Source organism: Chiloscyllium punctatum, chromosome 37, assembly GCF_047496795.1.
Source record: "Chiloscyllium punctatum isolate Juve2018m chromosome 37, sChiPun1.3, whole genome shotgun sequence".
NCBI lineage: Eukaryota > Metazoa > Chordata > Chondrichthyes > Orectolobiformes > Hemiscylliidae > Chiloscyllium > Chiloscyllium punctatum.
In genome coordinates, this window is record NC_092775.1 from 47,201,537 (window position 1) to 47,219,588 (window position 18,052).

The window sequence follows — 18,052 nt, forward strand, 5'->3', positions numbered from 1 at the left end:
TCTTGCGGGACACCGCTTGTCACCGGCTGCCATTACGAAAAAGAACCTTTATCCCAACTCTCTGCCTTCTGTCAGACAACCAATCCTCAATCCATACCAGTAGCTCACCTTGAACACCAGCTCACCTTGCTCAGCAGCCTCCTGTATGGCACCTCATCAAAGGCCTTTTGGAAGTCTAGATAGACCACATCCACTGGGTTTCCCTGGTCTAACCTAACTTGTCACCGCTTCAAAGAATTCCAACAGGTTTGTCAGGCATGACCTCCCCTTACTAAATCCATGTTGACTTGTTCTAATCCGACCCTGCTCTTCCAAGAATTTAGAAACCTCATCCTTAATGATGGATTCTAGAATTTTACCAACAACCGAGGTTAGGCTAATTGGCCTATAATTTTCCATCTTTTGTCTTGATCCTTTCTTGAACAAGGGGGTTACAACAGCGATCTTCCAATCATCCGGGACTTTCCCTGATTCCAGTGACTTTTGAAAGATCTCAACCAATGCCTCTGCTATTTCCTCAGCCACCTCCCTCAGAACTCTAGGATGTAGCCCATCGGGGCCAGGAGATTTATCAATTTTAAGACCTTTTAGCTTTTCTAGCACTTTCTGTTTTGTAATGGCAACCATACTCAACTCAGCCCCCTGACTCCCTTTAATTGTTGGGATATTACTCATGTCTTCCACTGTGAAGACTGACGCAAAGTACTTATTAAGTTCTCCCGCTATTTCCTTATCTCCCATCACTAGGCTTCCAGCATCAGTTTGAAGTGGCCCAATGTCTACTTTTGCCTGTCGTTTGTTTCTTATGTATTGAAAGAAACTTTTACTATCATTTCTAATATTACTGGCTAGCCTACCTTCATATTTGATCCTTTCCTTCCTTATTTCTCTCTTTGTTATCCTCGTTTGTTTTTGTAGCCTTCCCAATCTTCCAATTTCCCAGTGCTCTTGGCCACTTTATAGGATCTCTCTTTTTCTTTAATACATTTCCTGACTTCCTTTGTCAGCCGTGGCTGTCTAATCCTTCCCCGGATAATCTTTCTTTTCTTGGGGATGAACCTCTGCACAGTGTCCTCAATTATACCCACAAACTCCTGCCTTTTTGCTCTAATGTCTTCCTCGCTAGGCTCTGCTTCCAGTCTATTTTCGTCAGTTCCTCTCTTGTGTCCTCATAATTACCTTTATTTAACTGTAACACCGTTACATCGGATTTTGCCTTCTCTCTTTCAAACTGCAGACTGACCTCTACCAAGTGGGCGGCACGGTGGCACAGTGGTTAGCACTGCTGCCTCGCAGCGCCGGAGACCCGGGTTCAATTCCCGCCTCAGGCGACTGACTGTGTGGAGTTTGCACGTTCTCCCCGTGTCTGCGTGGGTTTCCTCCGGGTGCTCCGGTTTCCTCCCACAGTCCAAAGATGTGCAGGTCAGGTGAATTGGCCATGCTAAATTGCCCGTAGTGTTAGGTAAGGGGTAGATGTAGATATAGATGTAGGGGTATGTGTGGGTTACGCTTCGGCGGGGCGGTGTGGACTTGTTGGGCCGAAGGGCCTGTTTCCACACTGTAAGTAATCTAATCTAATATTATGATTGCTGCTTCCTAAGTGTTCCCTTTAAGATTTTTTAAAAAGTCTGGTTCATTACATAGTACTAGGTCCAGAATAGCCTGCTCCCTTGTGGGCTCCATGACAAGCTGTTCCAAAAAGCCATCCTGTAAGCATTCCATGAATTCCCTTTCTTTGGATCCACTGGCAATATTATTTACCCAGTCCACCTGCATATTGAAGTCTCCCATGATCACTGTGACCTTGCCTTTCTGACATGCCTTCTCTATTTCCCGGTACATGTTGCGCCCCTAGTCCTGACCACTGTTAGGAGGTCTGTACATAACTCCCATTATGGTTTTTTTGCCTTTGTGGTTCCTCAATTCCACCCACACAGACTCCACATCATCCGACGCTATGTCATTCAGTGCCATAGATTTAATTTTGTTCTTAACTAACAAGGCAACCCTGCCCCCTCTGCCCGCCTCCCTGTCTTTTCAATAAGTTGAAAATCCTTAGATGTTTAACTGCCAGTCCTGACCACCTCTTTCCCCCCCCCCCCCCGTAACCACGTCTCTGTGATGCCTACCACATCATAATCATTCACAATGATCTGTTGATCTGTGCCATTCGTTCATCTGCTTTGTTACGAATGCTACGAGCATTCAGGTAGAGTGCCTTAATGCTAACTTTCTTATCATTAGAGATATTGGAAGTCATAAGATGTCCTAAGGTATCCTTCCCTTTTGCTGCATTCCCAGTCTGCCTCAAGTTTAAATCCGCCTGCACACATGCTATCCTGCTGCTTATCTTTCCATTTAACTCCATACTCCCTGTCACTTTCACTTTCCCTTTCCCCCAACTCAGAAGTTTAAAGTCCTAATGACCACCCTATTTATCCTCTTTGCGAGAACCTTGGTACCTGATTGGTTCAGGTGGAGACCGTCCCAATGGTACAGAACCCCCCACCACCTCCCCAGTTCCAAAACTGATGCCAATGCCCCATTAAGTGGAATCCCTCTTTCCCACGCCAATCCCTTAGCCACGTGTTTACTTCCCTAATTTTCTTATCCCTATGCCAATTGGCACGTGGCTTGGGCAGTAATCCGGAGATTATGACCCTTGAGGACCTGTACTTCAATTTCCTTCCTAATGCTTGAAATTAAGTGTACAGTTCCTTGCAATATCTCTAGCTCAGCCTCCAGCTTGTACTTTTGAGCTCAATGTCCACAAACTGATGTGATTGCCTTTAATTGGCATAGGAACTCCCACTTGCAGCTGTGAAACATCACCTGTCCTGTCATCAGTGTCATAAATACATTGGGAAAAAAAATGTAATGATTGTCTTCCTGCCTCCATATTGACATAGGAAATTGGTGCTGACACCAATGATGTGCATCTTGAACAGGAAGTTGGTATCCACTCCAATATATGCATGCAAAGTGTCACTAATATCATTATTATTCACAGCTTGGCTCACTGTCCTGCTCAGCACTCTGCTTGTCAGCTGGCTCACTGGATATTTGACCTGCTACCATTATCAGACAACATGAAATGTACAATCCTGAACCATAAAAGTAGCCTGGCAAAGTAAGAACTTTGCAGATTCGAGAAATTTTGGAAAAGTAACGCTCTTTTTGCTTCTGCAGTTAAAATAACTTTTTAATTACTCATTATGAATTGTCCTAACCTTTTGATACACTACCTGTGGTTGTATTAGCTGCAAATGCATCCTCAGTTTAATGTTCTGCATCTTTAACAACTTCCTTCATCAACCCAACTTCTGGCATCTCAAATTGTGCACTCAAGCAGCACTGACAAACTTTTGTTTCTCAGTGCAAGTGCAATGAGTTAGTTAAAGCAGAGAATCCTGCTTAAGCCATTAATTTCTTAACTGGTTAGCTCAAATAGGGATCCAAATATGATAAAAACTTAACTAACTTCTTTCAAACCTTAATTTAGTAAAATTGGATTTGAGAGAGAAATGAGCCCTTAAGCCTTTAGCTCTGCATCCAAATCCTGGCTTCACCAGAATAATTGCCACGTGTGTTCACTTTTTCCTGTTCTCTTCTCCCAAAGTGCGACTTCACTATCTAGCAATAATGGACATAAATATATGCTCAAAGTTTTTTTTTCCTTATAAGCATTCATTGCTAACCTTTTTGCATAGTTTTAACTTAGTTTTATCTAAGATGTGAGATGTTTTTCATTTGAAATAAGTAATGTCTGTGTATTTTTAATGTTGTGAAGGCGAATTTACACCTGAAATGCAACTTCGACTACGTCAAGAAATGGAAAAAGAAAAGAGAGTAGAGCTGTGGAAAGAGAATTTCTTTGAAGATTATTATGGGCAGAAGTAAGCACAACTTTTGATTAAATATGTCCAGTCAGTTTTCTAACATTTTAAAATGTAATATTAGCTTCTGAAACTTACTTACAGAGCAGCTTAAGAATTGAAAACAAAATTTGTGTGACTCCCTGTTCTGTCTCTGGTGCCATTTTACGACTTCAAAATTATGGTGTTTTGTCCACTCAAAAATGAAGGCAAAGGATTCCATAACACCATCTGGCAATGAACGAATGAGTTCCCCTTGTAGTCTGACCAGAATTTGTCCTGCAACCAGTGTCAAGAAATAAAATGAATTTCAGGTCAACTTCTCATTGAGGTTTGGAGTGCCTGTGTTGTACAAATTGGCTGCTGTGTTTCTTACATTGTAAGAGTGAATATATTTCAAAAGTTTTAGTTTACTATAAAGTATTTTATGTCCTGAGATTCTAAAAGGTTCCATATAAAGGGATATTCTTTTTTTTAGATTAGATTAGATTAGATTAGATTAGATTACTTACAGTGTGGAAACAGGCCCTTCGGCCCAACAAGTCCACACCGCCCCGCCGAAGCGTAACCCACCAATACCCCTACATCTACATCTACATCTACATCTACATCTACATCTACCCCTTACCTAACACTACGGGCAATTTAGCATGGCCAATTCACCTGACCTGCACATCTTTGGACTGTGGGAGGAAACAGGAGTACCCGGAGGAAACCCACGCAGACACGGGGAGAACGTGCAAACTCCACACAGTCAGTCACCTGAGGCGGGAATTGAACCCGGATCTCTGGCGCTGTGAGGCAGCAGTGCTAACCACTGTGCCACCGTAAGACTTGCATGGCTATTCTTTTCCTTTTTTATTTACTTTGTCTGGGTTTATGTCAAAAAAGCATCTTGCGTATAGAGAAATTCATGGTGTTCATCGAAGGAATATAACCATATAGTAGTAGCAAAATTTAGATTGGTTTTAATTTGCAGAGTGAAGTGCCACATTCAAATATCCATCGGTGCGCTCCTCACACACCATACACAAAATATGATCATTGTTATGGTGCAAAACCACCCATCCTATTTCCACAGGCTCTCCAAATGAGCAACCTTGCGTTATCCTTCTGCTCTTGCCTGTCAACCTGAACACTGCTTCCTTATCATCTAATGCTCTCTTAAGTACCTCGATTAAATTGCCACTAATATTTCTTCCAGGCTGTGTGCATGCAATCACTTTGAGGTTCCGCACATGGTGATTGCAACATTGACTTCCAGACTTGGAGGCGCATGCAGCCAGAAAGAAAATTAAAGGATTACTGTTCACCATGCTTACAGGAAATGTGTTTCTGACCCTAACTCCTCTCTCCCCACAAAGCATTTTGTCACATAATTTGCTGCTTTTGCAACTTACTTGAAATCTGTGACCTCTTGTTTTCAATCCTTTCACGAATGAGAACAGTTTCTTCCAATCCACTATCAGTCGATTCCTGTCCCAGCTTCACCAATTTATCCTCGTAACTGAGACTTGTTATTCCTGGAATTATTCTTGAAAGCCTCTTCTGTACTCTCTTCAATGCATTCTCATTTTTCCTGAAGTGTAACACTCAACTGTATACAATATCCACCTGTTGAACTAGTGTCCTATAGTTCAGCATAACTTTCTTCCTCTTGTACTCTGCCCCATTAATAAAGCTTCAGATACTGTCTATACTGTCTGCTTTATGAACTGCTTCCTCCACCTGTCATGTCATCTTTAATGATTTAGACATATGTGTACTCAGGTCTGGCTATTCCTTGAATACCTTTTAGAATTGCATACCTTTTTAGTTTATGCTGTTCATGTTCTTTGTCTGAAAGTGTACCAACTCTCTCTTCCCTATATTGAAATTAATGTGCCACTTATTTGCTCATCCAACCACCTTATCAATGTCCCTTAGACGTTCTGCCTTGTTCTCTTCACAAATTACAGTGCTTTTAAGTATGATGTAATTTGCAGATTTTGATCTTGTTCCCTTTCACCAAAAGGTCCTGATCTCTAATATCAATCAGGAAAACCAAGGGTCCTAATACCAACCTTTGGGGAACTCCACTACAGACTTTGTTCCAATCCAAATAATAGACATTAACCATTACTCTTGTTCCGAACACGTTGCCATTTTTCTATCCACGCTGCTACTGCCCCATTTATTCCATGACTTCTGACTTTGTTTACAAGTCTGGCACTGTGCCAAACATTTTTTTGAAAGCCCACATACATCCTATCAACAGCATTGTTCTCATCGGCCTTCTCTGTTACTTATTCGGAAAGCTTCAGCAGCTGTTTGTTGATCCACATTTATCCATGTGATTTAAATTTACCCCAAATTATTGTTTCTCCACGTCCGAAGTTAAACTGATTGATATGTAATTCCTGTGTTTCTCATTCCATTTTTTTTAACAAAGGTATAATGTTTGCAACTCTCCAGTCCCCAAACATGTCCCCCTCCACCACCACCAACACCAAGTCTAAGCAAGACTGAATTTATGGCTAATGCCTCTGTAATTTCCATTCTTTCTTCTTCAGTAACCTTAGATGCATTCTATCTGGTCTTTTGCCTTATCAACTGATGAAGGAACAGTGCTACGAACCTTGTACTTTCAAATAAGCCTGTTGGATTATAACCTGGTGTTGTATGACTTTCAGGAGAGACACTGCATCCATTGCCACTGCCTTATTAAATTTGAATTCTGAAACAACTGAATTTCTTGTGCCTTCTGTTGGCTGAGTTACATTTGGTTCCTTGGTAAAGGCAGATGTCAATTATTAATTTAATATCTCAGCCATAACCTTGTTTTAAGATGTAAGTAACCTTCTTAAGTTCTTAACCAATTTCAATCCTTGTTTTACCACCTTTTTTTAAATACTTATGTGCCTTTAGAAGACTCTGGGATTCGATTTTATGTTAGCTGCTAGTCTCTCTTCATAATCATGCTTCACTTTATTGCTTTTCACTTCCATTCTGGACCTTGTATATTTATCTTGGTTTTAAACTGTATTTTCCATCTGACACCTGAGCATATTTCTCCTTTTTTATATTAATCTCTATCTTCTTTTTTATCTAGGGAGCTCTGGATTTATTTGCCCTACCTTTTCCTTTTGTGGAAATATAACTTGACTCTATCTGAATCATCATCTCTTCTTTGAAGGTAGCCCATTGTTCACCCACAGAATTTCTATCCAGCCTTTGGTTCAAATGTATACTGCCAGCTCTCCTCTTGTCTTACTGTAGTCAGCTCTCCAGAGTTGATTATTGCTTTTCTTCCACCGTCCTCTTGATCCTAGTGATCAAATGAATGATTGCTGTCTCTCTTAAATGTTCTGTCACTAACACCTGGTCTACTTGACCACCTCATTTCCAAGACCCAGGCCTACCAGTCTTCCCTTTTTTATTAGACTGTAATTTCTTTGCAGTTCTGTTTCTCTACTTCCTGTAGTATCTTTTTAGACCTTCCTGAGCAATGTAATTGCAACCTGTTTGCTTCTTAGCTTTAGCAAAATCATTTCTTGAACCATCTGGGACATTCTCTTCCTCCAGTATGACAATGCTGTCCTCAACTAAGACTGTGTCAACTCCTATTTTTTTCCTATTCCAATTTTGTTGAACACTTTGCATCCAGGATTATTGAATACCCAATCATACTGTTCCATAAGCAGGGCGCCTCTTCTAGCTGCAATATCATAATTCAACATGTCAGAGTATGCCTATAACTTTTAGTTGATTCTTTTATTCTGTTTTGGATTTCTCTATTCTAGTCCTAAATGGGATCTCCCAATATTTTATGCATCCTGGTATTCTTGGATTATCTCCTGTTTCATATGCAGTAAATCCCTATGTATCTGCAAAATAATGAATCTCAAATTTGCCTATCTGTGCCAAAAAATAAGTGACAACAAAAATCAGCATCTGTGGGCAGAAATAGTATATCCGCTATATTATTGACAATTTTAATGAGCACTGCACAATCAAATTTCATCATTTATGGGGATTCTCAGGAACAGATCTTGCTGATATGGAGGAATTACTATTTTATTATTAAACCCTCTCCAACTGTACTACCTGCAAAGTATTCAAACCCAGCTCTGTACAGCTGTACTGGAGGCAAAGAGAAAGATCCCAGCAGTAGTGACAGGAGATGTTCGCTTGGAGGGAAACAGGCATTTCTGAGGCCACAGATGTGACCCAGGAAGCAGGTCTTATCTTCCTATTTCTGTATTCATTTGTACATGACACTGATAACGTAGAGATCGCGTTTGAGGTCCTGCTTTCTGTTTTTTTTTTAAATCTCGAAGTTCTGACTCGTGACCACATCCTGCTTCTACTTATGTCTTTGGTGCCATGTGAACTGCAAATTTTGGCTAATGCAGAAAAATGTCCAACAGCTGCTCCATAATATCCTTGACTCTGGTACCAGAGAGGTAACATTCCATCTTGAGTCATATCTCTGGCTACAGAAATGCTTGTCTGTTTCTCCAGACTAACATCTCCTATAACTAATGCTGTTATTTCTTTCCCTCCCTCCTGTACAGTTCAGCTGCCTGAGCCATGGGCCTGGTTCACATTACAGTACCTGCCTGGTTCTCTCCGCCTGCCTGCAATCATCTGTTCCCTATCTACCTGCATACCTCTGTTCTCACTTATTGCCCACATCCTTATATATGATAACCACATAGTCTTCTGCCTTGTGAATGAATCATAGTGACTCTAGCTGCCATTAGAGCTCTGAAATCCAGAGCTAAAGTTTCTGCAGCTGGTAACACCACCTACGCAACTAAATGACATGAAATATCTCAAGACTCCCGACATGCCATAGGATAGGCATTATGTGGGGGCAAGCTGCCCTTCCTTTCTTTGAACTTAGTTTTATACTGTGGTTGCTACTGGCTGAAGATTAGGAAAGTTTCAGACTGAGTAGAAAACAGAATTACTCATCTTTGCTCACCAGTCAGCTTCTGTTGTACCTGTAAATTGCACAACCACCTGATGAAGGAGTGGCGCTCCGGAAGCTAGTGCTTCCAATTAAACCTGATGCGCAGAATGTGGCTTAGTTGTTGACATCTTTAAAAAAAAATATTTGGGATTATCTTGCGTCTGCCCAAGTTATCAAGAGTTTTCAAATTCCTTTTGGGTGTTTCAAGCATGTAATCTAATAATAATCTGCATAATTTCTTCAAACAATTGCCATTTTGTTTGGTCACTTCTCATGTTCTAAGATGATGACTGCTTAACAGGAAAAGTAGTAGCTACTGTCTGGATTGACTTTGTGTCATGTTATGAAGATTCCTGCAATGCAGCTGCAATAGATGTTAATGCTTAGATCTATCTATCTATTAAGAAAGATGAATACAACTTGAGTTTCCCTTAATTTCAGGTATGCCAGTCATGCCATCTCCGAAGTAGTGTTGCAGTGAATTATAGATGGTATGTAGAGTGTCAACCAAAAGAGAAAGATAGACTACCCCTCCTAGAAATGACTGGCTAAATATTTGGACAGTTGTATTTCCAAACAGCTTTATTTTAGTGGCCTATACAGATTAGTGATGTTTTCTAAAGGATGTTCATAAATATTTCTGTAACGTTTTCTTTTATGCGATGAGAATTTCTATGGACTTCATGCACATTTGCGGTAAGTGTTGTGTGGCTACATTCCAAAAATGAAACCTTATTTGGTAGGAGCACAGAAAAAAATGGGTGTGCAGATCAGAGTGTCCAATTTAGCTGTGTCAATAGTAGCGTGAGGAGTCAGTTTGCATAAGTTTTACAAATTTGACACACATGAACTGTGTACATCACATTTCACACAGTAGGTTATGTTGACTTTTTCACTCCTGATAGGTACTTTGTCGAGCATGGCTTTGTGAATCCTTGTCCTTATTTATTTTTAGGATCAATTGTACATCATAGGAACAGGAGTAGGCCATTCAGCCCCTTGAATCTGCTCTCATTCATTAGAGTCACAGCTGATCCAACACCCCTTGCATCCACTTTCCCCATAGCCTTTCATTCCTCTACTGATCACTAATCTATTGTTAATAAAATTCATCCTGCTTTCAACCATGACACTTTTCAGAGATTAAAAATATTGTTGATTCTTTCACTTTCCAAATTGTGATGCTAATGTTATTTATGACTCTCTGAATCGAGTTACTGTTACATTGGTTTTTATATTGGGTAGGTAGCTTTGCAACATACATCTTGACTCGTGTGAGTTCATATCCCACAACAGCGTAGACTTAAATGTTATCTACTAATTCAAGTTGACTAACAAAGGAAGAAATGCTAGGCATGAGACCAGCTGAGACATTTCACTTGACGCACGGCATGATGTTGGTTAATTGGCTTTCTGTGGATGGCTGCAGCTCCTGATTTGTCAGGCATTGTGCAGAGTCAACACCATGAGGCATTCACTTTGTTTTAATTCTCCTATTTTTAATTCAGCTTCACACTACTTAAATTTATCACTAAATCCAGCTTAAATTCTGTTGATGTAATACGTGTTCCAACAATTTGTGTACATAAGTTCACTGTCCACCCATTTTGCTAAACTGTTATCGACACTGTCGACCAATAACTGGGTTGGAATTTTGTTTGTCTAATTTTACAATGTTGACATGCATTTCAAAAATGAATTAAAGCTTACTCTTGTTTTAAAAAGTCCCATTTTTACCTCTTGTCTTACAATATTCTTGAACATATGCAATAGACCCAGCTTAAATTGTAGAAATTACATCTTCAGGATAGAATTAGTGCAGATGGAATCCAATCAAATTGAAAGTGAAATCTCAGGAAGGAAAATTGAAAATTACAATTGTCACGTGTTGCTATACAATGCAATCCAATATATGTGAGCATATTTGTTTTGGTTATGTTAACAGACTGGGCTTGACTAAAGAAGAATCAGAACAGCAGACATCAGTACAAGTGGGAATAGAAAATGAAGCCAGTTCACCTGTATTAGCAGGACCATCTAAACAGCAAAGTCCGGTTAAAAAGCAGGATGAGAGATTAAGGAAATGTACTAGAAGTTCAAAGGTGGACCTCAAATGTAGAGTGAAGCGGAGCCTTATTAAAGAGACAAAGGCTGAACTTCCTGAACCAAGTGAAAAAACAGATTCATGCATGGTGTCTTTTCAAGATACCAGGAGCCAGAAACAGCACAATCATGAGGCCAAGGTGTTTCAGGCTGTTGGCTGTGCAGATGAAGATCAACTTAGTTTAAGTAATAATGAAGCTAGACCGGGACAGCTAGAAGAAAATCTTCCAAGTAAATCTGCCTTAAACTCCAAACCTATATTACTTACAGAAAGACCTGCAGGAATACAATCTCAAGAACATAGCAAATCTGATGGATGTTCAGAATTGACTGATGTGCAACCTGCTGGGATTACTAAGGATCAGATCACCTGTCTTACTATAAGAAGTGCTGTTTTGAAAAGTGAGTTAGAGCACAATTCTTCAGAGTCCAAAGACCAAAAGAGAAAGTCTTCTGAGCACGGTGCCTCAACCTCTGGCCCTGAGAAAAAGCCACGACTTGAAGATCATCAGTCCTTTCGGACCACAATTGATAGCTTTCGGACAGAAAAAGAGCATCCTACAAAAGAAGAGCCAAAGGTGCCACCAATTAGGGTACGTACATATAAAATTATTGAATCGTTACTTGAAAAGCACACTGTAGTTTCCATTTTACTGTTGTTAGATGATGCCAAACAATTTGGGACAGTAGCTGTGATGCTTTGTTTTCTTGAGATTAATGTTAAATCTAGGAAATGCCATGATTCACTTGTCAAACCTTCCATCTGAAAAGCACAATCACTGGTCTCCTCTTTCTGCATGCAAAATAAAACCTTTGATATTTTCCTCCTCTTTAAAATGGTTAGTCCTCTTTTTGTTTTAATGTTGAATGCTTCATACATTTTATTTCAATGTTGGTTGATCTGAAGTCTGTTGTAGTTAGGAATTCTGGTGGTGTTATCTGAAATAGTCTGTTTCTGTTTTTAATGACTGGAGGATTTGTGGTAGTTGAGTTTTGTGCTGTGTAGGTTAGGTCCTAGTTAAAACTTGTATTTTATTTTGTTATACCTGCTATCTATCTCCTAAGTGAGACTATTAGTTTGGTTCCAGTTGGTACTAAATTACTGAATAAGTGGTCCTATAGATTGTGATTGCACTTTCACAGTTAGAATTGCTCTCTTTGAATTGATAGTCATTTAGCTATTTTAGGTTACTAAGTTTATGCTTAAAAGTTGTAAACTTTGTCATTTATATGTAGTAGTGTATTTTACAAGTAAATCCAGCTGAATAGTTTTGGCCTTTTTTGTGTTCAGTTTCCCTGCAGTTGCTAGGGTCTTGGGGTCATCTTAATTCCTTATCCTAATTCCTGAAAAATCCTGTTAGCTCTCCAGTGGAAAACATTATAGTTGCAAAACATGATTCATTGGTGAAAAAAATTGGTTTGTCTGCTCATGCTCTTGAGGTATTCTGCTACAAGTGCTTAGACCGAGACAAACTACTTACATATTAAAAAGCCATCCACGAGGAAAGTCTAACGGAAATGTATTCTGTTCATAGATTTTAATTAGAAAGTAAGAGCTTTATGAATCCCATGTTGTGCTTTATTAATTAAGATCTTAAAATTTGCATTATCTCTTGAGACTTAATATCGCAATTTACTCAGTTGGTGTACACGTCGGAGTCTTTATATTGAGAGTTTATGCCTCACTGTGAGTTTGGAATATGCCATCTAGACTGATACTATGAAAGCACTTTGTTTTAGATAATTTGAACAGAGACCTTATTGCTTATTTTGGTGGCTCAAATAGATTTGAAGAATCTTACAATGATACAAAAGCAGGTTTTTTGTTGGGTATCCTGACCTAAGGTCTTTGTTGGTACACAGCAGCATTTTAAATACAAATTTGTGAATAATTGCTGATGTGCTGTTTAAGGAGTCTTGGGTTGGAATGCTTGAGTTTTACAACATTACAATGACTACACTACTATGATGTGCTTTGGGAATCCAAAAGACTTGATAAAGTGCTACACAAGTGCAAGCTCCTCCTATCTGTATGTGTTTTCGCAGTGACCAGAAATTTACTTTGTGTCATTCAGAGCAGGACATTTTTCTTTCCTGATTTTATGTTTTGTAAATGTACGTTCAATTGGTAAACCATTACGTGGAGAGAATAAACAAGTAAGCTGGAGAAACCTGGATCTATTAACTTGCAGCTGGTCACTTATAAAATTATTATTTTTTTGCACATTAATGCGATGGCTTGGTGAGAGTGCACACTGATTAAATTATCTTTTCTCTTTACAGATTAGCTGACCCATTGTGTGTTATCAGTGCTTTTCTGTTTGCATTTTAGTTTTTCAGTTACAGTTTACCTTTTTGGTTTTGCTGTGTAGAGTTTTGAAATTATTAGCAATCGCTGAAGAATCAATATCTCAGCAATCAAATCTTCATCCAAGAAAATGTTGTATGAAGTATAACCAGTTGCTGTCTTTGTTGTAAAGCTTATTTCATAAAAAATTCTGTAATAAATTTTTAATTATTTTTCTTCCAGATTCAGCTCTCAAGAATCAAACCACCATGGGTTGTCAAAGGGCAGCCAACCTATCAGATATGCCCCAGAATCATCACTACAGTTGGAACAGTCAGTCGAGAAAGGACAGGTGCCAGAACACTTGCAGATATCAAAGCCCGTGCTCAACAAGCCAGGGCACAAAGGGAGGCAGCAGCAGCTGCAGCTGCCAGTGTTACAGTGGAAGCAGGGGGAAGGGGTAGTGGTAGTAATGGACCACGGGGCACTGATTCACTCGGACAGAACAACGGAAAAGCAAGAGCTCTTGAACAAACTACAACAAAACATCAGTATAGAGCACAGCTATTCCAAACCTGCTCAACAGATGAACCAGAAAAAAACAGTGATGGAGAGAATAGTGTTAAGCAAGGTATTATAATTGAGGAGTGTGTGGAAAGTGATCTAATTGACATAACACCAGGTAAATTGGAGACAGATGATATCCAGCAAACTGATTTGGGAGGTGATGCTAATTACACAATAATTAACAGTAAATCACCAGATTTAGTGGTTGATGTGCAAGATTGCAATCAGGTTACTGTTTGTCAACTCAGCGACATTGTGGTTTCTGATGGGCAAACGGACAGTGATGAAACTGAAATTCTTCAAGAGGATCAACCACCTGAAGCATTGAACTTGAGTGCTGACAGAGACAATATCTGTAATGAATCGAGTGAAAAGCTTAAATGTGAAGCAGCAATCGTTACATTTCCTGAAGCTGATAATCCTTTGCATCTACCCTGTGATCAAATCCAGAAGTCTGTAAAAGATAAAACAATTTGCATTGATGAATCTCTTCAAAACTATGGTTTCTCTCGACCAATAGTTGCTGAAACTAAGAATACTGTCGTCCTCAACACTATGGACATCCCTGTTGTGGGGGTGAAAACTGCAGAATCTGATTCATTGCCAAGTAATGAAATGGAAACTAAAGCAAACACTACAGATGTTTTGTCTACCCAATTATCAGGTGAATTTCCAGAAACTGATTTATGTGAACAAGAAGTTAATCGATGCACCGTCAAGGAAATTGAATCTCCATTAATCCATAAAGTAACTTGTTCTCCAACTTTGCAGTCACATGATGAAAATGATAGTGATTGTGCTGAAGTTAATGTAAGTAACCAGCAAGAAATAAGCAAGTTACTGGAGGCTTCAAATGTATCTCATATTGCAGAGAAACAGATGACATCTGTAATAGTGTCAACATGCTCTAATAAGGAACCCAGCCATTCATTAACACAAAAACTTTCTCTCGAGTCTGAGGGGCTTAACTGCTTTGCTTCTGATGATGCAGAATGTGCCCCAGAGCACCTTATGAAACATGAGCAGGCAGTAGCAAATGGCAGGCACCAATCGATAGAATCAGATGTTGCAGTATTAGAGGATGTCTTTGGCCAGCTAGTCAGCAAAAGGCAGCAAAATTCTGGGAGTGACCTGAATATGAATGGCTTGTATTATAAGACTGAAATAGGTAGACAGCTGTCTGATGAAGGTTGTATACAGCCCACAAATGAAAGAATACTGAAAGATGACAGAACCTCTGTTTGTTCTAAAAGTGGTGTAATTGTGGAAAGTTCTGATGTATGCAAAGGGACTAATGATGGTGATCTGCCCAAACATTTACAGATGTTAGAGGATAATCAGCTGCAAAAGGATGGAAGACCAAATGAGTGTCAGAACGAGAAGGCTGAAACTTTGCATAACATGCATCAGACTGTCTCTTTGCTACATCCAAGTGTTGAAAAGCCGAAAAAAGTTGGTAATTTGAATAGGCCACTCTCATCCGTTGAAGTCAATAACCCGTTGGTTACCCAGTTACTTCAGGGCAGCCTTCCTTTAGAGAAGGTTTTGCCACAGTCACATTCTGGTACCAAATTGGAGATAACTAGATTGCTTATACCGCCTCCACTGCTTTCTGAGAACCCACAAGTGAAGCAGGAAAGAAATTTCAGTCAGTTGACTGTTGATGTTCCACAAACAACTGATATCAAAAGTATAATCAGTGGAGTACACAGTGGAATCAAGTTAACTGATTGTCATTTGCATAAAATATTGTCAGGAGATTTTCGAGATTTGTCTCAAAAACGACTTGAACAGATGAAGTCAACTGTATTGCAATCCGGTAAGCAGTATGTGCAATCACAGATGGTCTTGGACAGGGATTGTGCAAGTCTTGGAGATGGTCCAGTTGTACAGGAGCAGCGAAATAGAACACCAGATCTTTCTAAACCTGTTGAAGAGTCTGAAGCCACAACAGAAAAACTAACTCGTGCTTCTTGCAATTTTGAAGATAGCAGCAAAGAACTAATGAAAGTCTCCCCTGGAAATATACACAGTCCCAATGTAAAAAACCCTATAATTAGAAACATGCCTGAGACCTTGAAGAAAATCAGTAGCTCTACCGTGTCTGGCTACTACATTCCAAATACACCTACCTTTTGTAAAAGTTTGGAGGCTCAGAACACAATATTTGGTTCGGTAATAGCTAAAGCGTGCAGTGGAATACCAGGGAGGCAAAAGGTTAGCCATGGTTATTTACATAACACAGTTGTTGTGCAAAATGATGGAAGCTGTAGAGCAACAGAAGTAATTAAGATTCAATCAAAGGGTTCGGTTATTGAGCATGTGCCAGGCATTGCCCAGACTTCACCAGAAAGGAATTTAATTGGAATGGAAAATATGCCAAACGCAAGAAGGGAATGGCTTCCTAAACTTCATGAAAGCTTTAAAGTCATCAAAACTGAAAATATTCCCACATGTCGAGGAAATAACCAAAACCAAGACATCATTGGTATAAATGATGGTGCATACATTCCTTTTGATTCTAAAGACAAATTGTATGTTGGACCAATAAAGATGGACTGCAATATTGGAAAAGTTATTAAAGAGACTGGTCTACAATTTCAACATTCATCAGAGCATTCTCTCATTAATTCCCAGCTCAGTATTCAGCAGCAGTTATATGGCAAGCTTCCTAAACTTTCTTTCAGTAGCACAGGATTTAGTCATATCACCAACACGTCTGTTTCAGAACTCTCTATGAGTAACTTTCCAGCATCTCTTGCTGGAAGCGTAATGTCACTGAGTCAAAAGGCGAACTTCGGGAATCACAATTCTTCAGTTCCTTCTCAGACATTTGCTGAAAGCAGTGGTGTCAATGAAATGACTTTTAAATGTTCATGCAGACTAAAGGCCATGATCATGTGCAAAGGGTGTGGAGCATTTTGCCATGATGATTGTATAGGCCCATCTAAGCTTTGTGTATCATGTCTTGTGGTGAGATAGTGAAGAACTGTTGTGAAGAAATGACTAATCTGGATCCCTATGATGTGGATTATTATAGCATGGTGAAAGTGCAACATTTATGTATCAAAATTGTGTATCATTGTGTATAATTTTGCCTTTTTTTTTAGTCCAGTCTGGCCACTGTACATAAATGGAAAGGCAGATAAACTGCATGCAAAAACGTTAGGAAGTGTATCTTAGCAGTTCCTAATGAACCATTTTTGGACTGCAAATCATGAGGGACCTATCTGTTGGAATTCCTATTAGAATTTTTTTGCTAATGTTAATGTCTTTTCTTACCAGAGATGTGTAAAGATGAAGTTGTTGATTCCACAATAATGGTCTATGCACTGATTTAGTTTGTAAAACTGAAAGCAACATGTTAATACTGTAAAACTGACCACATGATTAAGCATGTTGAGTTTTTGCTATTTGTTCATGACCTAATACAAAGCAGTGTTCAGTTATTTTTTTCAATGTTAAAATGCTTATAGTCTCCGACATTGGTATGCTTTGCATGTTGGTGATGTTGCTCTTCAGAAAGGTTGAAATGGAGAGTGCAGTATTTGATGCTTCCAGTGCGTTACTGACACCGGCATCTTTACACTTTGTTTTGTTTAGCTTGCTTCCCCCTTATTTGGAAGTGGTAGAATATAACCTATGAACACAGTGTTAGCAAAGATGCAAGCTTATTAGGTGGCCTTATAGAAGTGGTTTGTTGTTTTCCATTTATAATTGCGAAGAACAATGGGGCAGAAGTCTTACTTCATTGTTTGACCTGAATCTCATTCCCTGTTTACCAAAGACATTCTGCAAATATAAATTTATTTAGAAGTGGCTTTACAAACTCATTCTCAGGGTACATTAATCTCCAGCCATCAAATCTTTCTCCTTTCTATTTGTCTATGTTCATGCTGTTGTGTTGACTGAGTATATGCTTGGGATTTATTAGTCTCTAATGCGTGGGTGACTTTCTGTCTGTGTTTGCTGTATTTTTATTTACATCTTTACACAGTATTGAATTGTGTAGTAAATTGAATAAAATACATTAATTATATTGTGATGTGGTACATTGTTCATATAAATCTGCTAAGCTCTTTGATCTTTGCATTCTCCAAATTTTATCTGTTTGAAGTATTAAAAGAAATTTTGTTTCGCTGGACAGGTTATAGTCTCTCATCTGTACTAACATGTGACAAAGCCACTTGTGTTTTGACTGGGTTTTTGAGGTTGCATATTGGAGTGAAAGAAGTGAGTTTTCAATGATTTTAAATTATACTG

At 39.2% G+C, this 18,052-nt stretch overlaps 1 protein-coding gene across 9 annotated transcripts in view; it reads left to right on the plus strand.

Annotated features, from left to right (window-relative positions):
- The window catches only part of LOC140463084 (polycomb group protein ASXL1-like), a 110,534-nt gene extending 92,706 nt beyond the window's left edge, over positions 1–17,828 (plus strand). For 8 of the 9 annotated variants that reach the window (XM_072556773.1, XM_072556774.1, XM_072556776.1 and 5 more), the window contains 3 exons: positions 3,791–3,896; positions 10,778–11,528; positions 13,466–17,828. In XM_072556773.1, coding sequence (XP_072412874.1) covers positions 3,791–3,896; positions 10,778–11,528; positions 13,466–16,771 — 4,163 coding nt within the window. In that variant the 3' untranslated portion in view covers positions 16,772–17,828. Of the gene's footprint in view, positions 1–3,790; positions 3,897–10,777; positions 11,529–13,465 lie in introns of those variants that run through there. The other variant, XM_072556781.1, reaches the window with a different exon arrangement.
- The last annotated feature ends 224 nt before the right edge of the window (positions 17,829–18,052 follow it).